General features: G+C 51.2%; 1 protein-coding gene across 1 annotated transcript in view; it reads right to left on the reverse strand.

Moving 5' to 3' along the window:
* The window catches only part of nrp2a (neuropilin 2a), a 41,757-nt gene that overhangs the window by 14,459 nt on the left and 3,858 nt on the right, over positions 1-23,440 (reverse strand). Inside the window, 6 exon segments of the mRNA XM_062381122.1 lie at positions 190-259; positions 261-391; positions 994-1,149; positions 2,456-2,686; positions 9,490-9,671; positions 18,027-18,204. Coding sequence (XP_062237106.1) covers positions 190-259; positions 261-391; positions 994-1,149; positions 2,456-2,686; positions 9,490-9,671; positions 18,027-18,204 — 948 coding nt within the window.

Raw genomic sequence — 23,440 nt, forward strand, 5'->3', positions numbered from 1 at the left:
CAGGAAAGATTGAGAGCACATGAGCACTTCCTTATCATCCGTTCACAGTTCCTCCATTTCCTTTATGTGTTTGTACGAGACAAATTCCCCTACATGGGTTGTCCTCCGCAAATGGAAATAATATTGATTTAGATTTCTCTTTGTAATGAGTTTCATTTCTTTACATTACGTGAAACACAAGACATAAACCTGCAGTGCGATCCTGCACACAGACACACACCTGGATGAACTCCTTGTTGCTGTCCTCCGACGGCGTCCAGAGCGTTGTCGTCGTTGTTGAGGCGGGCCTGCCGGGGCAACCAGCGGCTGTCGTAGAAGGTCGTGGACGCGCTGATCTGATCGTCGCTGATCTTGCCCGACTCCAGGCCGAGTGCCATGCTGCAGTGGAACGCTGTGGAAGAGGAGGGAGAGGGAGAAGGCAGACGGGTTAACTGTGGTCGTGGATTTACAGTCCGGGTGCAGAATGAGCCTTGAGAAAGAAGGAAGGAGAAAAGTTGAATTAAGTCGTTTTTAAAGCGGCTCAGAGGATCTAAGTGTGGAGCTTGAAGACAGAGAAGAAAAAAAGATGAATCCCCAGAGAGAAGCGGGGGGGGGAAAGGAGACGGAGAGCTGCCCAACAGGTGAGCCGAGGTAAATTGAGGTGAAGTTAATTTATATTCTAAAAGAAAAATGGTGAGAGTTTGGGTCGGAGAAAACCGCGCTCCCTGAGGAGGGAGTGAAATAAGCTGAGAAGGGGTGAGGTGAACTTTGAGATTGAAATAGCATTAAAGAAGCCAGAGAGCTGAAAAGATCGAGAGGCTAAGAGGAGTGAGAGATGAAGAAAGAAAGATGAGTGTCAGCAGGGATGACGGAGGAGAAACTGCTGAAAGAGAGAAAAAACAGAGACGGGAATGAAATCAGGTAAACAAACCTGCACAGAGAGAGCATTCACAGGCAGAAAACACACACACACACACACACACACACACACACACACACTTATCTGGCACTCACAGTCGGTGACTTCTTTGTGCGTCATGTTGTAGCGGGCCGAGAAGCCGTCTTTGGCCACGGCCATGTCGGTGTGGAAGGAAAGGGAGAGCAGGCCGGAGGACGACTGGATCTCCGGGGGGATCTTTGTCCCGCAGTACCGGCCAATCAGAGGCGACACTGCAGACACACACACATAAATACACAACATTTAATTCAAATAGTTTCATTTTTATGTCATCTAAACAGGATATTATAATAAAAACCAAATGACTCAAACCAGAAAGGTTTTTTTTATGGTTGTGTTTACTCTTTTTCTAATATGATGCTTCTTCAGGAACCTGTTTCCCTCGTTCGCTCAAAAAAAAAGAAAAACAAATCCAGTAAATGGTGTCTAATGAGTCGCAGCATGCCCCCCCCCCCCGTCTCTCTTCCTCCCATCATTCCTCTTTCTCCCCTCTCTTTCCCGTCCATCCCCCCATCTGCCATGTGTGTCTCAGCCAGCGCCCAGCAGGGGATAGAAATCCCCGCCTTAATGCAAGCTGCACTGGGATCAGCTACACACACACACAGACACACACACATGCTACCAGTGAGGATTACAATGGTCTCAAAAGTAGCTCCCTCGCCAGACAGCAAATTCTTCACCCTTCCAATCTCGTCTCCCATCCCTCGTGCACGCCCCAGGACTTGGCTCCCTGGAACTGGGTTACACTTTAATTTCCCCCTAATTCACAACTTTGAATGGTATAAATTGTTTTCAGCTATCAAAGCTCCCGAATTCAAAGCTATAATTGGAATTTAAAATCCACCCGAATCCCTTTTTAGCAGCCGAAAATAGAATAATTAGAGCAAATCCTCAGTTCTCGGCTTAATATTTTAAGAAAAGGGGCGGGGGGGGGGGAGAAAAGGAAGTCAACACGAGTGAGGTGGGAAATGAAGCACTCAACCTCACTAATGTGGTTTTCAACAGCGCCACAGTGGCGAACGCTCCCCCGATGGCGGTCACTATCAAAGCTCTGGATATTATCCACAAATCTTTTTCTTTCCCCTCGCCACTTCCTGATCGCAACCGATAGGCCGCTGTCGGCACCTCCCATTGGACGCAGACTTGATTTCAATCAGCAAGCGTGGCCGTCACTCTCACTCACCCGGGGGAGGAAGGAAGTGCTCGGTGATAAGGAAGGGAGGACGGTGGGGGGGGGGGGGAGGGGCCATGGGAAAGGGCTGCTCCTCAGGGGTGTTGAAGCCCTTGCAGCACCGCGTGTAATAATGTTCCCTCTACGCAATGTAAAGGAACGCAATGCAACACTTCAAAGAGAGCGATGGCGGCTCAGGAAATTGAAGGCTGGTATGCAAATGTCTGTGTAGGAATGTGTGTTATCCGCACAACCAGGAGACTATCGATTATCCAAGCTTGTGTGTGTCCGTGCACAGTGTGAGTCAGTTTGCTACATGTGTCAATGCGACAGACGTGCGTCCTCACCTTGCGGCAGCCCGTCCCACACGTCCAGCCAGTCGTACTTGCAGTCGCCCTCTCCCACCAGCAGGGGGTCGTTCTCCAGGTCGAAGGTGAGGAAGGTGAGGGTGATGTCCATGCGCGGCGGGGCGATGATCATGTAGGAGCACTCCAGGTTGTGCGGGTATTTGTCGGGGAAGCCCGGCGAGTCGATCATGCCGGACGGGCTGGTGAAGTTGCGGAAGCAGAATTCCGACCCTGGGCGAGATAGAGAGAAGGGGGGATGGGGTGGGGGGGGGGGGGGGGGGGGAGAAAGAGGATATTTAGAAAGGGAATAAGCAATCGGTCATATAAAGGGGAAGATACAGGCGCGGGCAATCGATCACGCAGGGATATCTCATCTGACTTGCAGAGGGTGTTTCAGAGAGTCGTTTATCACAGACAGCGAGATGGAGTATACAGTAGCTGCGGCGGGGAGACGCACAAACACACACATATGGAATACACAACACGCCCACTTGAGCGTTGCAGCTCTCGAACCACTTGTGCGTTCAAAAACGATAAATTCCTGATCAAGAAGGCAACACAAGTCCATTATAGTTGTAGCACATTGTGTGTTTTTGCTGTGCCCTTAAAAAAAACCCGGCCTCGTGCACACAACAGCACATTGTGTGATCAATGATACACACTTATGCAAAGCTGAGGAGGGGAGCAGTGTGACCCCCTGCTCTGCTGCACACATTCAAAAACAAATATTCTCTCTTCGCACGCCGCGTCCCTCTCACTCCCACGCGCCACAAGCGTTGCGTAATGGTTCTAAGTGGGCCCTGAGCGCCGGCTCCTCATTGGCCATGCAGATTTATGCGCCCGGGGCGGCTCACCTTGAGCGCCGGCAGCTGCGCGGCTCAGATCGTCCGCCCATCAGCCACCGCTCCCCGCACCCCCACTAGGGAGCCCGAGTCACGGCCGAGTGTTTATGGACCGGCACATCAATGAGGGTCCGGCACGTACACACACACACACACACACACACACACACACACACACACACACACACACACACACACACACACACACACACACACACACACACACACACACACACACACACACACACACACACACACACACACACACACACACACACACACACACACACACACACACACACACACACACACACACACACACACACACACACACACACGCACACACGCACACATTAAACAGACTGGGGACTCTGTTCAAATGTCACACACTTGTAGTCTCATTCACAATCCACCGGCTATTTTTTCCCACACTGTCCATTCGCCGTCTCCTCCAACACGTCTATTTTTGTATATATTACGAAGGAGGGCAGATATCCGCGTCTGATAATTCTGCCAAGAGTCGGTAGAATTTTAATTTGATCTGTGTTCCTGTGGTCGTGAGCTTTGGAAGCCGTCCGGTGGCTCGGGTGTTCGACACGGGACTTTGTTATTTCCAGCTCTTCAGTCGGAATCACTCGCAGACGGCCGGCAGATAGAAAATACATTTCATGCACGTTCAAGACTCTCGCCATGGAGGAATCTGTTCCTGTGATATGTTCCCATCAGCGGGCCTGTTTGAAAGCGGATAGGGAGGTCGGGTTGAAGAGACTCAGGGGGAGGGGAAGGGGGGGTGGGGGGGGCTTCTGGTGGATTCTTCAAACCTGGGAACGTGGGGGACGCCTCCAGCTGATATGTACATTGAGAAAAGCCGGGTTTAGGAGCGCAGACATGTTTAACAGCGCATTCCTTCTGCAGCATTCCTCCGAGGCACCAGGCCTTATTATCAGGCAGCCCTATAAAAGCGGAGGGGTCGTCCGGTTCCTCCGAGGCCCGCTCCTCGCTCCTCTTAGTTAACGACGGAGAGCCGACCCCAATCAGCAGGAGGAGAGAAGAGGAGAAACGCTCAGCAGGGATTTCTGGCTCTTTTACTCTTCTCCTCTTTAATTAACTCACTGTCATCTCTCTACGTGTGGCGTGTGTGTGTGTTTGTATTAATGCGTTTACAAGCGCGTACAGTGTGTACCTGTCGTTGCATGTATTTTGCATACATGTGTTGCACGCGTGTTGGACGGGAAGATGTCGACACGAATGTAGGAATCTTCCCCCGTACGTGTCGACTCCCACACGCAACCGCAACATCAAAAAACACCAGAAGATCATCTGCCTTCTACTAGAAGCCTGGCAGCCTACACAGACACACACACACTCGCACACACACACACACACACACACACACACATACACACATACACACATACACACACACACACGCTTACACACACCTGGAGACAACCAGCCATGTTGAAAGATGGCAGCAATTTACAGAGAGCTACTGGCGGTATCTCCCCATCTCCTCCAATACTCACCTCCCCTCTCTCTCTTTGTGTTGAGTGTGTGTTTTGTGAGTGTGTGCAGCTCCTCTGTACGATAAACACGTGAACCCATTAAAGCAATAACACGCGTGTGATTGTAACGTGGTAAAAGCAAAACTGTGCCGTACATGTCTTTAGCATGTTGTTTGTGTGCGACTTCTACTAACCTCCCCGTGTGTGTGTGAAAGCTTCCCCAGTATGTGCGAGACCCAGTAACACACTGGCCTTGTTTCTTACTGGGTCACAGTGGAGCAGTCTGGAGTCGTACCGCTTCAAAAAACTTCAATATGAGCACAGCTTGACTCCATCGCCTTGGACCCCCCCCCGCTCCGTGCTGAGGCTGCGGTTCTTCCACGCCACCACGTGCCGACGCCGTGTGCTTGTTCCGCCCTATGCCTGAGTACCTTCCCTTTTCGTTAGCGCTCATCAGTTCACAGTGTATGAACATGCCAAAAACAAGGCCCCCCTCCCTCCATCCACCCCCCCCCCCAAAACAGCCCATGTCTTGGCCTCTGGTTGGTGCCTGCCTCTCACCATGAGCTGCCATTTGGCAAGAGCTGTCTGCTGGCAAAGAGGGGGGGGAGGTTAGGGTGTGGGTGTGTGATAGTGACATGTGGGAGGGGGGGGGGGGCAAGAGGAGGGTGGGTTGCTGGGTAGAAACCACTCGACTCTTGCACATGAGTGCTTGATGTAGTGGCAGCTTCACATGTTGTTCCGGGGGCAACCCTCCTCCCTCCTCCTCCTCCTCCTCCTCCTCCCCCCTCCTCCCCCCTCCTCCTCCTCCTCACTCCTCCTTCCTCTCATTCCTTCCCTCGCCCCCTCTCTTCCTCGACATGCTGAATCTGTGCTCATTCACTCTTTCAACTCGTCTGGAAGTCGTCTCGCTCCTCCCGGCCTCGGCACGCCACGACCCTCGCTGAGGGCTCACCGTCGTCTGCCGCACATCAAACCCGCCTCACCCCCCCCCCTCCCCACCCCCGCTCTCCAGCCGCCCATCATGCACTCTGCTCCTCGTGCGCAGATCTCTCGTGTAACGCTGGTTGTGCCGAGTTCAGGATTTTCATTGAAGGAAATCTCTCCCGGGGCGTCTGGGGAGGAGGGGGGGGGGGGGGGGTCGCGTGTGTGTATGCGTGCATGGATGTGCTGCAGGAGGGAGGGAGGGAGGGAGGGGTGGAAACCTCACGACGACAACAACAACAACAACAAGCGTGTAAACAACAAGGAAAGAAAAACAACATCCTTGTCGTGACACTTTCACAGACCCAGAGAGACATTTTTCAATAATTCCGAAGCAGCTTTTTATAGACAGGAACGCTCCTTGGAAGTCAGCTGATGCCTCTGTTATGTGTTGTGGAGTAAATTGACATCAGGTTTTAATATTAAGCACATGAAAAACAGACGCACGAAAAGCCCCCCCCCCCCCCCCCCCTTCTGTGTGTGATCAAAGCGTGGAGTCGATTTCTTGACTCGTGTTCACGCAGCTGCTCGTGTCTCATCATTTTCAGTTTTCTTTGGACGCGTCCTCCTCACCGCTGATCCGCCTTAAACACTCGGCTCCTTTATTCAGGAATCTAATTCACCTTTCACCGGCTCAGTATTTGCGTGTAACTCCAGCGGTGGGACGACTCTGGAGTCTGAGGGATACACAGTCTCATTGGCCATCAGCCATATAGTAACAGCCGCCGCTGATGCAAAGGTCACCGTCCAATCAGCACGAAGGCATCAGGAATCCACAGAGGGCCAATGTTGTGACTGGCGCTCGGACGGGGGGCGGGGGGGGCGGGGGTCTAGCTCCCGCCGCGACCCTGCAGATGCCGCGCCAGTGGTCACCAGCGGTCAGGATGGAGACCCAATGCCCCGGGGGGGGGGGTGCTCGTCTCAACGCCGGGATTGGCTGAGGCGTTATCTGCTCCCAGTACGTTAGTGGTGGGCTTTGGGGCAAACTGGGAAAAAAAGGGGGCAATTCTTCCCCCTGTAGCCGTGGTAACAGCGTCAGCAGCACGTGACTGTGTGTAAGTGAAAGTGTATGATGGGTGGAAGGGGGGGGGGGGGTCATGGCTGAATAAAGGGTTAAGCATGCATGAGTATGAGCAAAGTAGGCCACAACAATAAGGGGGAGGAGGGGAGATGTGCACTTTCACTGTACAGTAGGATTACGTACAAGTACTGTGCATGTGTGAGTGTGTGTGTTTGTGTGTGTGTGTGTGTGTGTGTGTGTGTGTGGTGGGGTTGGGTGGAAGGATGTTGATTTGGGACAAACCCTCACACCGTCTCCCCTGCAGGAAGTGGGGGGGTATCAGGATGGATGTAGAGTCAGAGGTCGACTCCTGCTCCTGCTGGCTGGAAATAATTAGCTTTCACTGCACTGTAGTCTATTACACACATACACACACACACACACACACAAACACACAAACACACACAGTGACACAAACAGATTGCTTCTCCAATTCAAAACCCCCTAGAGTTGTTACAGTCACCGCTTATGTAATAGGGTTGAATGAACAAAACAAAAACAAGCCACGGTATCATTAGTCTGTAGAAAGCAGGCCAAGAAGTGCCTCTCTACACACAATCACACACATTCACACATTCACACACACACACACACATACACACGGACACACACGGACACACACTGTCTGACTTCTAGACGCAGCGTGGTGGGGTCACTCTGTGCCGTAAGCTGTGCTGTCTGTTCAAGATGGGAAGGAAGCTGAACACACCCCCACCCCCACCCACACCCACACACACACAAACACACACACACGCACACGCGATCTATATCTCAGCCTGGACGCACCCTTTAAAAACACATACGTGCTCGTAAACACACACAAACCCACACACGCTGTTCCAACAACACTCCACTGCAATCGAGGATTCCTCACAATCTTAAAATTCAGTTCAAACCTAAACACACCTCGGTGAAAGTTATAATTTTTTCGAACGCAGCCAGAATCCATTAATGGGGATAAACATCACTTCAGTCCACTTTACTTTCCCTCTGATAAGTAAACACATCTCAGTCGGGATCTGCGTTTTCCCGTCAGAAGTTGGAAGCGGTGTTTAGTGGAAACTCGCCGCCCCGGCTCGGCCACTTCCAGACAAACAGCTTTGATGAGAGAGTGAGCAGGCGCTGGAAAACGAGCCATAATTAACACATGGCCTCAATCAGGCATCCTGGATACATCTCACTCCCTGACTCACTCCTCCTGCGTCGGCCCGTCTCCCGTCACCCCAATCATTTCCCCACCGCGGCTGTCTCCGTTTGTCTGCCTCTGTAGCTCTCTCTCTCTCGCTCCAACACACACACACACAGAGACAGACACACACACATCTCTCATCCCGCCCGCGCATCCATACAGACATACAGGATCTCGTACACAACAACCTGAGTGGAACCACCCACACACACTCGGCGAGAAGACACCTACACGAGCTTCACACGGTGACACAATCTCTTATAGCCCCGGAATTTATACCGGGATCCTGTTAGAGCCATGGCAACCGCATCCTCCATCCCTCCATGAGTGTGTGTGTGTGTGTGTGTGTGTGTGTGTGTGTTGTGCGATGCAATCTACAGTATTACACCATGGAGGCTGGAGTAGGTGGCCTTGTTGGTGACGGAGCTGAACTTCAAACCTGGGCCACGTTCACTTGACTTGAAGGTAGAAGGTGACAACTCGGTGAATTCCTTCCTGTGAGATGAATATTTATGTTTTGTGATTGTTTAATGGTTCTTTTAAATTTAAACTCTCTTTTAGATTGGAATGTTTGCTGAACGTCTCGCTGAAGGGAAAATGTTTCACTTCTCACTCGAGCATAAATCTTTCAGCTGCCTCGAGGCCAGGCAGGACCATTCCGCCTCCTCTGCTGCACGCGCACACGCACACAAACGCACACGCCAAAACAAATAGACTCTGCATTACCACCTGACCCGCGAAAAAACACATCTCACCCCGAGACCTTGAGAAAATTCCATCCCCGGCAACTACACTTATCCCCGTCAATCTCCTCGCCTCCGCCTCTACCATAAACCTTTAACCTTAAGTCCTACTCCAAGTTGCCTCGCAGCTCTCTCCATCATCCCAGCGCCGCCACATCCCAGTGCCGCCTCCCACTGCCGCCTCCCACTGCCAGCCCCCCCTCTCACCTCCCCAGAGGGAAGCGGATCTCCGCCACAATTAAGCAAACATTCCTCTCATGCTTGCAGGCGGCTCGAAAGTAGTTTTTTTTTTCTCTCTCCCGTCTCTGTTCAAGTTTTGTTTACATGCCCGGCTGCCTCTGCTGATGTAAATTGCTGGGAGAGTGTTGGGGTGAGCGATCACTGGTCTCGCACCATTAACGTGGAACAAAGACGCGGCGCAAAGACAAAACCATTAACTCCAGTGTGAATGGGATGCAGAAATGTTGGGTTCAGGTTTTTCCATTGAGGTCTCAGAGTACTTTCACACACTGTTTACACTTTGTTCTCTGGCTGAACATTTAACAAACAAATTCATGTTGAAATGCAAATAAAACTATAATAAAAGACTGTATTTGTTAAAAAGTGATGGACGTGCACTTTGCAACTCAAACCCAGTCGGGAACTGTTTATTCCTTCTACCGCACAAACGCACAATCATGCTCAACTTACTCCCCGATAATGTTTGCTCACCTGTTTTGAAGATCTCGTAGCGCAGGGAGAAGCCCGCCCCCTGGTGGGCGTAGTCCGAGACGAACTTGATCTGCAGGGAGGGGCCGGAGGAGATGATTGGTGCCGGGGCTATGTTGCTGCAGTGCCGACCCAGGACGTCTGCGGTGTCCAAGGTCCCGTCACGGATCTCGATGAAGTCGTACCTGAGGGAGAAGGAGAAATTACCAAAAAACTTAGATTATTCCTGTGATATATCAACATATTATAGAATATCTTCTCACGAGCATCCTTCAGGAAACAATCTCAACGTTGAGTTTATTGTCAGCTTAATGCAGCAGGAGGGGATCAAAGAGATAAAAGCAGAGTGGCGGCCAGGGAGATAAACATAGATGGATGGTTATGGCATTATGCAACAGGCTACGCTAATAAAAAACAGACAGGTGTGGACCTATTTACCGCCAGAGTTCAGCCTCAGGACACGGAGCGCAGTGTCCCAGGGAAGAGTCGAGAACACGGCACAACTCTCAGAGACAAATACTTTTATCCTTCACAGACTTGGCTTTCAGTCAAAGTACTTTACTGCATCCAATATCGATAAAAAGACTGAAACACACTGAATATTTGATCCCAGGAAGGAAATCTCCAAACGGGCCGTCTCAAACAAATGGATGCAAACCGGAGGTGAAGGCAACCGGGCGGGTTTCATTAGCAGGAGGCATAAAAATAGACAGAGGAGCTCATGAAAGAAAAAAGAGGTGAGGACTGGGGGGGGGGGGGGGGTGAAGGTGAGGGTGCAAGGGGTGAGGAATTAGGATCAATAAAAGGGGAAGACACCTTGCGTCTTAGCTTCCACATGCTTGAGCCCTAAGCTCATCGTGACCCCCGACCAGACAACTGACCCTGAACTATAAAGGCACATAGTTAACTGTCAGGCCAGTGTGTGTGTGTGTGTGTGTGTGAGCGAGACAAAGAGAGAGAGAGCCCACCTGGCTGATCCAGAATTAGCTCAGAGCCTTGTGTGTCATTCCTTCAACATTATTAGACACATGCAGCTGCACAGACACACACAGAGGCAACGCACTTGAATGTTTGTGGACGTTGGATTGTGTCATTGTGGAAATGTCGTCAAGGACCAGAAATAAATGTCAGTGGACATGTTGTTGCTGTTTTAGTGTTGTTGTGAGTCAGAAAACGACTTCAGCTCCACTTAAAGGCATCCGGCCGCCTGGCTGCTGTTTACTGACAAACCTCCACTTGCCTCCTTATACTTTGTGATATTTTTGGGCCTGAGATGCAATGAAAACTGTCATTAGGTGTAAATCACAATCAATTACATCACGGCGTTGTTGATGTGATTACAGACGGGACCAGTGAACCACCGGGTTACACAGGTAATCATTTCAGGGTTGAGGTTGAGGGAATTGCGATACATTTTGTTTGTCGTTTTAGATCCTCCAAATGCTTCTGCCTGAGCCGACAGTCATATGAAAATAACTTTTTGTGCGTGTGTGTGTGTGTTTTCTATTTTCCGCTAAATATGCATGTTGTTATATTTAACGTTGTGCAACTGTGACAAATTTCCTTGTAATCTCGCCCTGTTCCTCTTTCTCAAAATACGGTTAACAGCGTTCCCCCCCCCCCCCCCTCCCCCCCATTTATTGTGATTCCCTGCGTAACTAAGCGCATCGCCGCAGGAGCCTCGCAGCTACTTCGAGGACTTCCCCCCCCCCGACATTCACACACACAAACACACTTGTCTGGAACAGTTCATATGACGAATCCGTCAAAAAGACACAACAGGGCCGCTCTTGTCCCGCTAATGACTGTGATGGGCTCCTCGGTGCTGAGACGGCGCCACAGACGTCTCCCGGTCTGAGGCCCTTTTTTAAACAAAGCATCTTCTTAATAGTGTCCTTAACTGTTCAACACCCCCCCCCCCTCCCCCCCAAGAAGCGACGTGTGACAGGTACCAATCAGCACGATAGCAGAGGTTCTGATTTAAAAACCGCAGCTCGGAATAAAAAGCTGGATTAAGAGGAGTCTCTCTAAGCCTCTTTTTTTTGTCGGCCTCGTCCCTGCAGTGTATTGATTCCCCCGACAGAGCCGTCGAGCTGAGGCTGCTGATGGGGGGGATAATCCCAGCCACAGAAATCTGGGTCGCAAAGGTGACGATCAAAGTGTGAAAGCGCCGCAACGAGCTGGTAATGGCGCCGCGGCGTGTTAGGATGAGGGTTAACCGAACCCTAAAGTGCTCCATCAATTTTACACATCAAGATCAGGGATATCTATGATTTCGTCTGAAGCTATTGGACAGATTACCATAAAATACAATTTAGGGGCGGATCCACATCGGGGGGTTAATGCTGGAATATTTATCTCTTTCTTTAAGATTGTGAGATTGTCTTAAAAACGTTTTGCTTGATTTCTCAGAGAAAAAATCCTGGATTCTGGACCAAAATCCTGAGGCATGTTGAGGGGAGTGATGTCCACGAGTGGGATTTGGAGGAGAAATGCTTTTCTCCTGTAGAGCGGGTGTGTGCTCCAAATGCAATGGACGGTGCTGAAGCCAAATGTGTGTAAAAGTAGGCTTCGGGGGAACTTGAGCTACTGAGTAAAGAAGCCATTGTCCGATTCTCTTATACACGTCTTGGTTGTAATCCGGCATTACGGAGGCAATCCGAGGCTTTGGAGGCGAGCTCCCACGGTGAGCCCTGTAAGAGCGCCGGCGATCCCCAAGTACGCCTGCTCAGGGCTGTAAGTGACACACGCTCGGGGGGGAAACACACACCAGCATGTGCCAACAAACACACACACGCAGGAGGACAGACATGCACACACGGATGTAGACAAACACGGACGTGCGCGCGTCCACTCGGCGCTGTATCGCCAACACCGAGGATAAAAGGCCCGCGAAAGAGCTGAGAGCCTAATTAGGTTTTAATTGATTTTGGAGTGGGTCTCTATCCTTCTTTCTCCCGCTCTCTCTCCCTCTCTCCGTCGCGCTCTCTCCTGTCATGGATTAGCGTCCGTGAGTGAGTGTTCCTCAGATGTGATTATTGACCTGTTCGCTCTGCCTCTCCCCAGACTCTGATGAATACATGCATGAGGGCCTGACGTGTGAGAGCCCTCTGTCTGACTCTCGACAACACACACTGCGGCGCATTCCAGGACATTGCACACACACACACACCTAGACACACACATGCACATCTCTTACACATGCGCAAACCTGCGGCACATTAGCATCGGATACCACTCGAGCCTACATGCCCCCCAAACCCCGCCCTACGTCTGACACCATCCGTTCCCAGTTCTCTGTCCGTCTGGCCGCCTGTCTGGGTCTGCATGACCGGCCTTGTGTGTAGGGAGCCATTATGGGGGACCCCCTCCCCCCCTCACTCATTTCCCCCGTAGAGAATAGCCGGAGCAGCGGGAGAGGGGTTAAGGAAACTAAAAACCCTTCAGGGCCAGTAACTCTGCACCAGTCCAGACATGTCCGCTCTTCCTCTCCAGCTCGTTCATCCCCTCCGTGGCTCCGACACAAACAGCTAATTGCCTTTCACACCTTTGCTGTTGGTGGAGGAGCGGGGACACTTCCTGCAGCCGCCGGCGCCTCACACTCCACTCCGGTGCGTATACGTACATATGTTTATTTATAGGTCTCCGGGCTCTCCTGCGGCCTCCACGAGTGGTCACTCTCACTGCGATAATCACCGGTATTCTCATCTTACTCTAGGGCAGGCTTCCCTGAGGGGGGGGGGGGGGGGGTGAGATGACCAGGGGGAAACTTGAGCCGTCTTCAGACATGAACTCAGGAATGATGAGGGAACTAAAGAAAAGGGAGTCTGCTGAAGCTATTGTGCTGAAATTGAATTTGGACCCTTTTTAGTATTGGTTGCTTCCCCTATCATGACTGATGGTTTAAAAATGAGAACTCTGCTTTGGGGAACAGCCTTATTTCTAAAACCCTGTCAGAACCTTGTTCCTCAATGGCGTCCTCATGTCTCTACTCATCCGTGAGCGAAGCAGCTCTGGATACCGTTTCCTTCGGTGCGACACAAAAGCCGACATGAAGAATTCATCGGGAGTGTTTGAGATTACACCAAAAAGAATAACACCTAATTTGCTGCGGGTGTGCGTCATGGCCGCCTGCTTTATTTTGTTTGTGCCGATAAAAGAGCAGCAGCTGTTCTTGAGTATCAGGAAACCAAACTTGGCTGCGCTCAGACACTCGAGGCCCTCGGTGGAACATTCCCTCTCCCACTCCATTGTGTCGTTCCCTCTCTTTCCCTCTCTCACCGAGCACAGACAACCCACAAGATCCTGATCCGGTAAACAAGGAGCAACTGGGTCTCTTGGTGATACAGCAGCAGGAATTAGGCAAGAGGCGGAGGGTGTGCTTCAAATATCTACACACACTCAAACACGCCCTCTCCTCCCACCCTCGGAGGGGACTCTAATAAACCATAAGTGCCTCTGAAATATTAACTAGATGCTGCGAGCCAAATCCCTTCAGATCCACACAGCCTGCCATCTTCAATCTAACCCCCTACCAAAAAAAAACAAATGGCACTCCTCTTCCTCATCTCCGCGTGCATGCATCCCCCTCCCTCTCTCCGCTCCCGTCCATCAGAGATCCGTGCTCTCAGGCGACCGGGGCCAAACCGCTGACCACAGTCCAGTCTGGGCTGGACTCCCCCCCCCCGCCCCCCCGCTGCCCCTTCCCTTCCCGAGGCATCGATCTGAAACATCAGACCATAACGGCCGTCTGAGCTGCAGCCGCGACCCCGCCGGCCCTGCTCTCTCTCTTTACCGAGATGTATCTGCGATGGAGATTTGTCCTTCCACCCTTTCTTGACTGGAAAACCTCGATTAATCCAAACGCTTTGAGTCATTGCTCACCCCCCGGACGTCTCCATCTGTGTGAGAGCCACTGATCACCGATAGCGTTGCCCCCCCCACACACCCGCTGCTCATTACATCATCATTACAGCGCCGGCGGATGATGCTGATGACCGTGATCTTGTCCTAAACGCCTGCAAGTCGCAGATATTGACATATCCCAACCTGAACAACTCCCTTTAGTCCTGACCTGTGGGCGACTCATCCGTCTCGCCTTTCATCCTTAAACTATCACCCTCCTCCTCCTCCTCCCCCTGTTCTCTCTCTCCCCGCGGCCAAGCCTGATCATTTATCGATTTCCCATTACAAGCGGAATACAGACATTGATCCCCACACCTCTCGGCCCCCCCCTTTGGGTATTGGTAAGAGGGGGGAGGAGGAGGGTGCGGATGGTGACACCTCTCACTGTGGCAGGGCGATGTGTGTGTGTGTTTGTGTGTGTGTGAGATAAAGTTATAAAGTCATATCGTCAAATCTTCCTCAGACTGCATTCAATAACAAAATAACCACATAAAATTGAGACGTTAAACCAGAAAAGTGGAAGAAATCGATCTTTCTGAATGACTAGTTTTACGGTGTGTGTGTGTGTGAAAGTGTGTGTGTGTGTGTGTGTTTCTGCCTCTTTCAATGTTTAATTCAAGCGAGTAAAAATAAAACACTTCCTCCCGCGGCTACAGGAGAGAGAGAATGAAAGAACAAAGGAGGGAAAACAGATAGATCAAGAGCGAGAGGGAGGAAGATGAAGGGAAAAAGAGGAAAACAAAACGGGAGAGAGAGCGGTCTCCACCTCTCCTCAGCTCCTCCTCTCCTCCCAGTATATCACTAGGTAGCATCCTGGGGCCCGGTGATGGCAGATTGCATTAGAGATATGGGCCTGATATTTCATCTAGCCTTTATTACATTTAGTTCACATCAATCGGCCGGCTGCCTGGAGGTAAGAGCTATTTGGCACGCGGCCGGACTCCCCCCTGAAATGAAATCCTGAATTAAAGTGCCACCTCAGACATGAAGGCCGCTGCATGAGGCTGCGGATTTGATTGCTGCAGTGGAGCCGCGGCTTGGCCACGCTGCATCGTGCGACTGTTTGAACCCCGCTGAGGGAAAATCAGCAGCTGGCCCGGGATATTAGCCGAGCTCAGCTCCTCGCCCGGGCTGACCAAGCACTTTTCCCAGTTTCATACTGGCCTAAAGTGCCCGAGGGGAGCTGTGATGGCTGACGAGCACTCTTACGCCGACAGGTTGCATGCTTAAGTGTGTGCGAGCTTAGAACACATGTCCATTTGCAATCTTTATGGCCGTGTTATCATCTAGATTGTTCCTTTCTGGGTGCGTCGCCATGATCAGCAGTCCTCACCACATCCCCCCGCGTCTAACAGGTAACACACAGACCCTCTGGTTTCTCTCCCCGCTGCCGTAATCCCAGCTGTCACGCAGATTCTCCGACCCCGGCCGAGATGGTGGGCCCTCCACCTCCGCCCGCCCCCGGCTCCCTCTAACCTAACCTCGCCGGAGCACCGTGGAGAAATGCAAAAATCGACTCCCCGCGCTCGCTGCCTGACACCGCCGTGCCGAATCATACAGGCAGGGTGAAAAAACACGAGAGGAAGCAACCCGTAACAGCACTACAGGGCTCGGATCAATCGGGGTAAAAAGCATAACACAGGCCGGAGAGAGGAGCAGGGGTATCGAGCCGCACTTTGGCTTTTTCAACTTATTCCTGCTGCTATTTCTGCAGCCCCGAAGGGACGACACTCCCTGCGTGAATCACAGAAGGGCAAACACATTAGTTTTAGAGGCTATGCATAAATGTTGGCGCGATCCCCTATTTCTCTAATGGGCCTTTTAAATGGGGGGGGGGGGGGGGGGGGGGGGGTATCACTTGGAGGCTGCAGGGAGGGGAGCAGGAGCTGCTCGTCGCACAAACACTCGGATACATGCTTTCTGTGTTACTCATACGTAACGTAGACGCCCTTTCCCACCCACACTCGCTGACTCTCTCTCTCTCACACACACACACACACACACTTTTGAGGATTGAGTGGGCGTAGGTGCAGGCCAAGGCCTCAGCACCTCCAGGCAAGTGCAGGAAAAAAGAAATAGACTAACCCCTATCCCAATAAAACCCTCTGTGGAGAGGAGAGAAAGACGAGGCATTTCAGTTTCCTCTTCCTCCTCCTCCTCCTGCCCCCGCGCGCCTTGGGCTGTGAGAAGCTGCTTGACACACTGCTTATCAACAGCTGAGCCATTGCTCTCTCCACCGCTGTGGTGAGGAAGTCCAGAGTGCCGGGTGTTATTACACCGGGCCCCGCGTTGCAAAAAAGGAGATAATTATGCGACACTTTGCCCCCGGAAAGTGTCGGAAGCCCGGACACACAAAGCAGAGACATCAAAATCACATTTCCAGCTCCTCGCAACGTGACACAACCGCGTGAATAGAAGCGACAATCATTGAGGAAAAAACCCTTTCAGCCAAAGCGGTCATTAAAGGCCCTGGTGAGAGTGGCGTTCTGTCGGCGAACAATGCCAAAAACATTGAGCATTATTAATTCTTCAATTTACAGAGAGAGGGGAGGAAGAAAGAGGGAATAAATGGCTGTAATTGCTCTAATACATCTCCTCTGTGTCCACTTTGAAAAAAGTCTGACGATTCTGTAAAATTCCCCTCGAGGTGGATGTTTTAAAAGTGGATTAAACTGGGAGAGCGTGACTTCTCCCTCCGAGGTCAAAGACACGAAGACATATGATTCAGATTATTCGTGTCTCAGAGAAAGGAAACTGACCAACGCAGTCGTAACAGCTGCGCCTCGTTCTCCTCTCCTTCTCCTCCTTCCCTTCCCATGCTCGTTCTCTCTCTCTCTCTCTCTCTCTCTCTCTCTCTTCTTTTGCCGTATGTCTTTCCTGTCTGCCCCACACACTCAGACGTGCAGGTTTTCAAACGCAGCTTGGCATTTGATTATCAGATGTAGGGGGGGGGGGATTATAGCCAGATAATGTCAGATACATGCACAAAAATAACTCGTGCAAAACTTTGGGATTGTGCGGCAGGAATCAATAGATCAACCTTCAACGTCAATCAGCGGCTGGAAAACAAATTGCTTGTTTGTGCAACATCACGAAACACAAACTAATTATTGATCCGAATCCTTCTTTTCTATTCAAGCTGTGTTCAGACATGAATTCAGAAAAATGTCCCCCAAAAAACTGCTTTCTGAACCGCTGAGGTTCTGTGCCGCTGACGTGCCCTTGAGCAAGAAACTGCATCGCCCTGAAGAGCCCTTTAACACGGCAACACTAAGCGTCTGTGGTTGTACTGGGAATGTGAAAGGAGCTCGCCATTCTCTTAATACAATTCACAAAAGGAAAATAAACCCACAGTCCACTTAATGGTTTGCGTTTTTGCGGAAAGATTCTATCTGGGATTAAAAGTTCCTTTGTTATTGACCTGTTGCGGTGAAGAGGGGGGGAGTGTTCCAACACGGTGGGATCAGGCCAAACCGCCGGCGGTGAATTGTACCAGTGTGTATAATCAGTGTGTTCCAACAGGAAATTGCTTATTTGAGATATAAATGCTGTTCTAATGAAAATGTCAAGACAAATCACCATTCAGCCGGAATATTAATGTTAATAATAACACACCACGAGAGAGAAGGACTTACTTGCAGTCCAGCCGCTCGATCTCAAAGTGCGGGTTGAAGTTCAGGACGATGCGCTGCGATGACTCCGGCGCCGTGATGATCCAGTGGCAGTTCTGGTGAGGCGGGTACTCCAGAGGATAACCGGGGGAGGTGATGTAGCCCGCTTTGCTGGCATCGAACATCCCGCCGCACTCCGATGCTGCGATACAGACGGAGAGGGGGGGGGGGGGGACAGTTATTGTTTGTAAAACAGACAAAAGACAAGAACTAATCAGTGTATTGAGCGTGTTCTTATTTAAACAATACAGCTGCATGGCAGGCCGGGAATCAAACCACATAAATCCCCAGTTAATGGTACGCTCCCAACAATATGGGACGCCCCTTCATCTACCTTGTTTCTCTCCGTAGGAAGATGTGATGAGCAACAAATGAACGGTGAAACAAAGAAAGCAATTTAGGCCGTCAGTTAGCGGGAAATGGGAAAAACTTCTCTCCATTGTGGATTCTCAGTGTAAGTGGGACCACATGGATAAGCTATTAAAACAATAAAGGATCATCACTGCACACACACACACAGAGAGAGAAAGACACACACACACACAGAGAGAGAGAGAGAGAGAGAAACACACAGAGCCTTCTTCACCCTCTTCCACACCCAGGCTCTTATCTCTCCAGTTCCCCACTGGGAGCGTTCTCCAAGAGTAATTGTTGCTCTGGCAAACCAATCTGCAAACATTAGGACACATTCCCTGATCCTATCGCGCTCTCCCAGGAACAATGCTCCGCCAATGGCGTCGCTCAAACGCTTGAGACAGGAAGTGACACACAAGACGTTCTTGTTTAGCGGGGTTCTGGGGGGTGCGCCCCAAATCTGTAATGAGAAGCTACCGCGGCAACAGAAGGCCTCATTCTCTGCTCCCCCCCCCCCCCCCCTGAAGGCCACAGCCACGCTCGGCGTTATCTCCCATAAACACGCTAAACACACAAACTCCCACGCACGCACAATAAGAAGCATGTATATGGGTAGTCTGCGCACACCCAGTGGGATATCACACACACGGCATTGTGCACAATGGTTCTTTTATTACTCTTGCACTGCAACAGAGTTTCAGGCATTATTATTATTCTTTACAGGAAGGCGGAGGCGAAACGTGCTCTCCATGACAACAGCGAGGGGGGGTGCGTTTCGCTCGGCACCTCGCGCTCACCGTACGGGCGTGCACGTGTGCGCTCGCTCGCCGGCGCACCACCGGGATCTCTAAATGTAATGAACTGTGATATTGAACTCATGGAGGAGAAAATGTCTTCTTAATATTGCAGCATGACGCACGGCGGCCAAACAAGGAGGAGGAAGCACAACAAAGCGGCACCCGGCCACAAAGTGGAGCTCACGGTGTAGCAGGCACCACCGAATGGCGTCTCCACCACTCAGCCGCTGAGCTGCATCTACTCTTGACATAAATGGGTTGATACCCCTCGCCTGGTTCTTTCACACTTCTGTGAAAGCATCAATAAAGGAAGCGGGAAAGAAAACACAGCACCAAAGGCTCAAAGTGTAATAGACCCTTCAAGTGTTGACATTTCCACCGCCTATTGTGCTTAAAAGGCACACTTAAGATTCTCTGACATTTGATGGAGCCTCGATGGCTTCCTTACTTTGTTACTGGAGCGGAGCGACGCCCCCGCTCGCGCACGCAGCCGCCGCGCGACTCCGGGGCCACCAACGTGAATGAGCGATTACTCGTTGGTGCTGTTACACAAACGTGCACGAGGGTTCAGGTGCGAGCGTGCACAAGCGGCCCGCCCACGCTCACACACAGAGGGCCTGTCAATCACAGGAGGTGGAAAAAGAAATAGCTACCTGCAACATTTCAAAAAAAGATAGCAGGGACGGGGAGAATGAAGGAGACAGACACACACACACACAGAGACATGTCTTTATCTGCTGTGCCTGTGCAGACAGTCATTGTTCAGGAGCCCATGGAGGGGATGGTGTACAGGAGGCTATCAGCGCGCAGAGCCTCGGCAGATTAAGCCGTTTGGGGAGAATCCTGCAGCCTCGACACTTTTTCCCCCGAGCTGCCCATTCAGTGGCCTCAAAGGAGGATGAGGAGGAGGAGGGAGATGGGAGAGGCGAAGGAGAGAGGGAGAGGATGAGAGGGAAGAGGGGATGATGAAGAGCGGATTGAGCGGGCGAGGCGATGGGTGGAAGACGGATTGGGATGGAAGGGGGGGTGGAGATTGATCGGATGGGGAGCCGGGGCGAGGGCGGTGGGTGGAGGTTTCGATGCACGGAGGGCGGGAGCGAGGAAGAGGGGAGGAACGAGTGACAGGTGGGGGGGGGGGGGAGATGGAGGGAGGTGGCGAGAAAAAGGTGATGAGGAGGGAGAAACACAGAGGGTGAGAGAAAGATGCAGTGAGCGAGAGGAGAGGTGGACGAAGAGGAGGGACCAGATGATGATGTGTGTGTGTGTGTGTGTGTGTGTCTGTGTGTGTGTGTGTGATGTGCAGAGAGCCTGACGAGCCTCATTAAGACATGCCTGCTATCCAGCGGCTCCCTGTAGACAATGACCCCACTGGGAAACCTCTGTCAGTCACTGCACTGGCAGCGTGTATGTGTGTGTGTGTGTGTGTGTGTGTGTGTGTGTGTATGTGTGTGTCTGTGTGTGTGTTGTGCTGCCATAGAGAACAAGAAGAGAATGATAGTGATGCAGCAGCAATATATCTGCAATAAATGAAGCGTTGAGAGAAGATTTTCTGATTACGGTGACGGATGTGTGTATTTTTTACTAATTGCCTGGATATCCACAGCAATTAGTACAATGCATACAGCAATGTGTGCGGGAGCTTGTGTGTGTCTGTGTTTGTGTGTGTTTCAGTGTCAAGCAGCATTTTGGGCGAGGACAGAGAGCCTGGTGTTGGATGAGTAACACAGGGGAAGCACTCAGGAGCTGCCAGGGAGCTCCATGAATTACACTGTCTCTTCTACTGGAGGAGCCCATCTGTCTACACACACAGACACACACACACACACATATGTTCCTACCATGCAGGCACCAAACCCCTATCACATGAAAACAATGTCACTACTGTGTGTGTGTGAGTGTGTTTGTGTTCACTGTGAGTGCATTTCCAGAAGTGTGTTTTTCATTTAGGATCATGGGGAGGAAACACCATAAACGCGTGCACGCCCCTACACGTGGCCATGCCATTTTGTTTTTTTACAAGTGCCACCGTAACCAATGTTAAAGTAAAGACAGTGAATCGCTCCGTGCTCGGCGTGTGCACGTTTCCCCCGTAGTCGCTCCAGATCAAGCCCGGGCCCGGAGACGTCTTTGTGCCGGCTGTGATTGGCTTTATCTCTATTATCTGAGGGAGAATGTGCATGTGTCTGCACGTTCTGTAGTGTGTGTGTGTGCGTGTGTGTGTGTGTGTGTGTGCGTGCCCCTGCTCTCATTTCTATTAGTCGCCTTATCGAGGGGTGGTGGTGGTGGTGGTGGTGGGGGTGGGGGGTTGAAGTATGGCGTCATGCTCTGGGATAAGCTGCGAGTGAGAGGAGACGCGCTGATAAATCCCTCCATCATTCCTAGTGTCTCTCCGGCCCCTCCCCTCCCCTTCACCCCGCCGCCCGCCCCACCTTAATTAAAAAGTGCTATCGCCCAGAGTGAGGGAGCGAGAGGGGAGAGTGGGCAGCACTCATCCATTCAGGCAGGAGGCGGGGGGGGGGGGGGGGGGGTGTCTCCGCGCCTGCTTTTAATCTCGACCCATTCCACAGCAGACTGGACCCGGGGAGAGGGGAACGAGGTGAGGAGGGAGAGACTCACCTTCGTTGCCCCCCCCCCCACACACACACCCACACCTCCCCGGCCCGGTGCTGATGCCGAAATGACCTTGCTTATAATTAATACACAGACTTTAAAGCTTTTGTTTTGATCCATACCTAGTATTACTACACCATTTCTTTATAAAACTGCATGTGGATCTGATAAGGTGCTCCGGTGCCTTATATCTGAATAATGCATCTACTTCAAAAAAAAAAAAAAAGATTTAGTGCTTTGAGAAAAGTTTAAAGACGTGTTTGAAGAACGATTCTTTTGCCGCCTGAGAGGTGAAGAAAACAGGCAAAGAGAGTCCACGACACACTGGGATATGAAAGCAACATTTTTTATCACCTCTCTTCTTCCCTTATCTACAGCCCGGCAGCTGGACGGTGGAGAAAACATACAAATTCAGATATAGTTCAATGAGTAAATGAAACTGTAAAAGTCAGGCTGTGTGGGGGGGAACAAATGGAGACTACACCTTATGAAAGTTTCAGTGTTTGCACAGAGAAACATCTAATTTTGCACGTGGCACCGAGGATGAGGGAAATAAATGCACATATATACATTTTACATTATGAGCAACACAACGTCCTTTTGTAGATTCTATATATTCTGCAACCATTTATCACACACGTCAACAATCAGCCGACAAAATGCAACACACTCAGTCAAGCGCCACTTAAATGTGACTTTCTCTCATTTGGAGAACTCACAAAAGCCCCGATGATATCCTAAAAGAAATCCTCTTTTCCTCTCCTTTTCTTCTCCTCCCTCCCTAACAGGATAAGTGCCCCATGCTAATCAGCTAAGTGGACAATGCCGGCCACCGTGATCAATGCCTCAATGGATCAATCGGGTAAACAGATGGTCGCTGGGGCCTGCAGGGGGTAGTGGGGGGGGGGGGGGGGGGGGTGTAAATAGCGCGGGACTAATCCGAAACAGTACCTGACTACGGTGTGCTTTTGTCTCCATGCGAGCTCGAGCAACTTCTCCCCAAAGGTTTACAGCGGAAGGGAAGAGCTGTGAAGAAGTGAGCCTTTCTGCAGGAGTCTGGGCTGATTTGTTGCCCCTCTCTCTCTCTCTCTCTCTCTCCACCCCCCCGCCCCAATATTACAGACTCTACCGACTGCGGATCTGTCTTTCCTCTCGACTTAACACCCTTTAACTGTGTCTTCTTGTTCCCTCTCCTCTTTAACCCCTTTCTGTTAGCGACAGTAAATTTCAAATGCTATGCCTCTTGACAATGGCGGCCCTCTCCCCGGCTCCCTGCTAAGCCCGTCCCCGAGCGCCCATTAAGACCCCCTGTGTGTGGCTAATGCGACGGACTCAAAGACCCAGCTCTATTTTATTTATGGGGGTCTTGTTTTTAATTCCCCCCCCCCCGAGCGTTGGCCTGTTCCGGGGCTTTTTAAAGTGAGCCCCGTGCCTCTCATACCTGCCTGGTATTGAACTGGCTGCTCGGCCTGTCTTTGGCTATGAATGCTAATAGGTGACCTTGTTTTCGCAGCTGATACCTCAGAGGCTGGGGCAGATTAGAAACGCAGAGAAATGCAAAGAATCGAAAAAGGCGGGCGGCGGAGGAGACGAGGGAAGAAAGGGCGACGGCATGAG

This window comes from Platichthys flesus, chromosome 22, assembly GCF_949316205.1.
Source record: "Platichthys flesus chromosome 22, fPlaFle2.1, whole genome shotgun sequence".
In the NCBI taxonomy this organism is placed as follows: Eukaryota; Metazoa; Chordata; class Actinopteri; order Pleuronectiformes; family Pleuronectidae; genus Platichthys; species Platichthys flesus.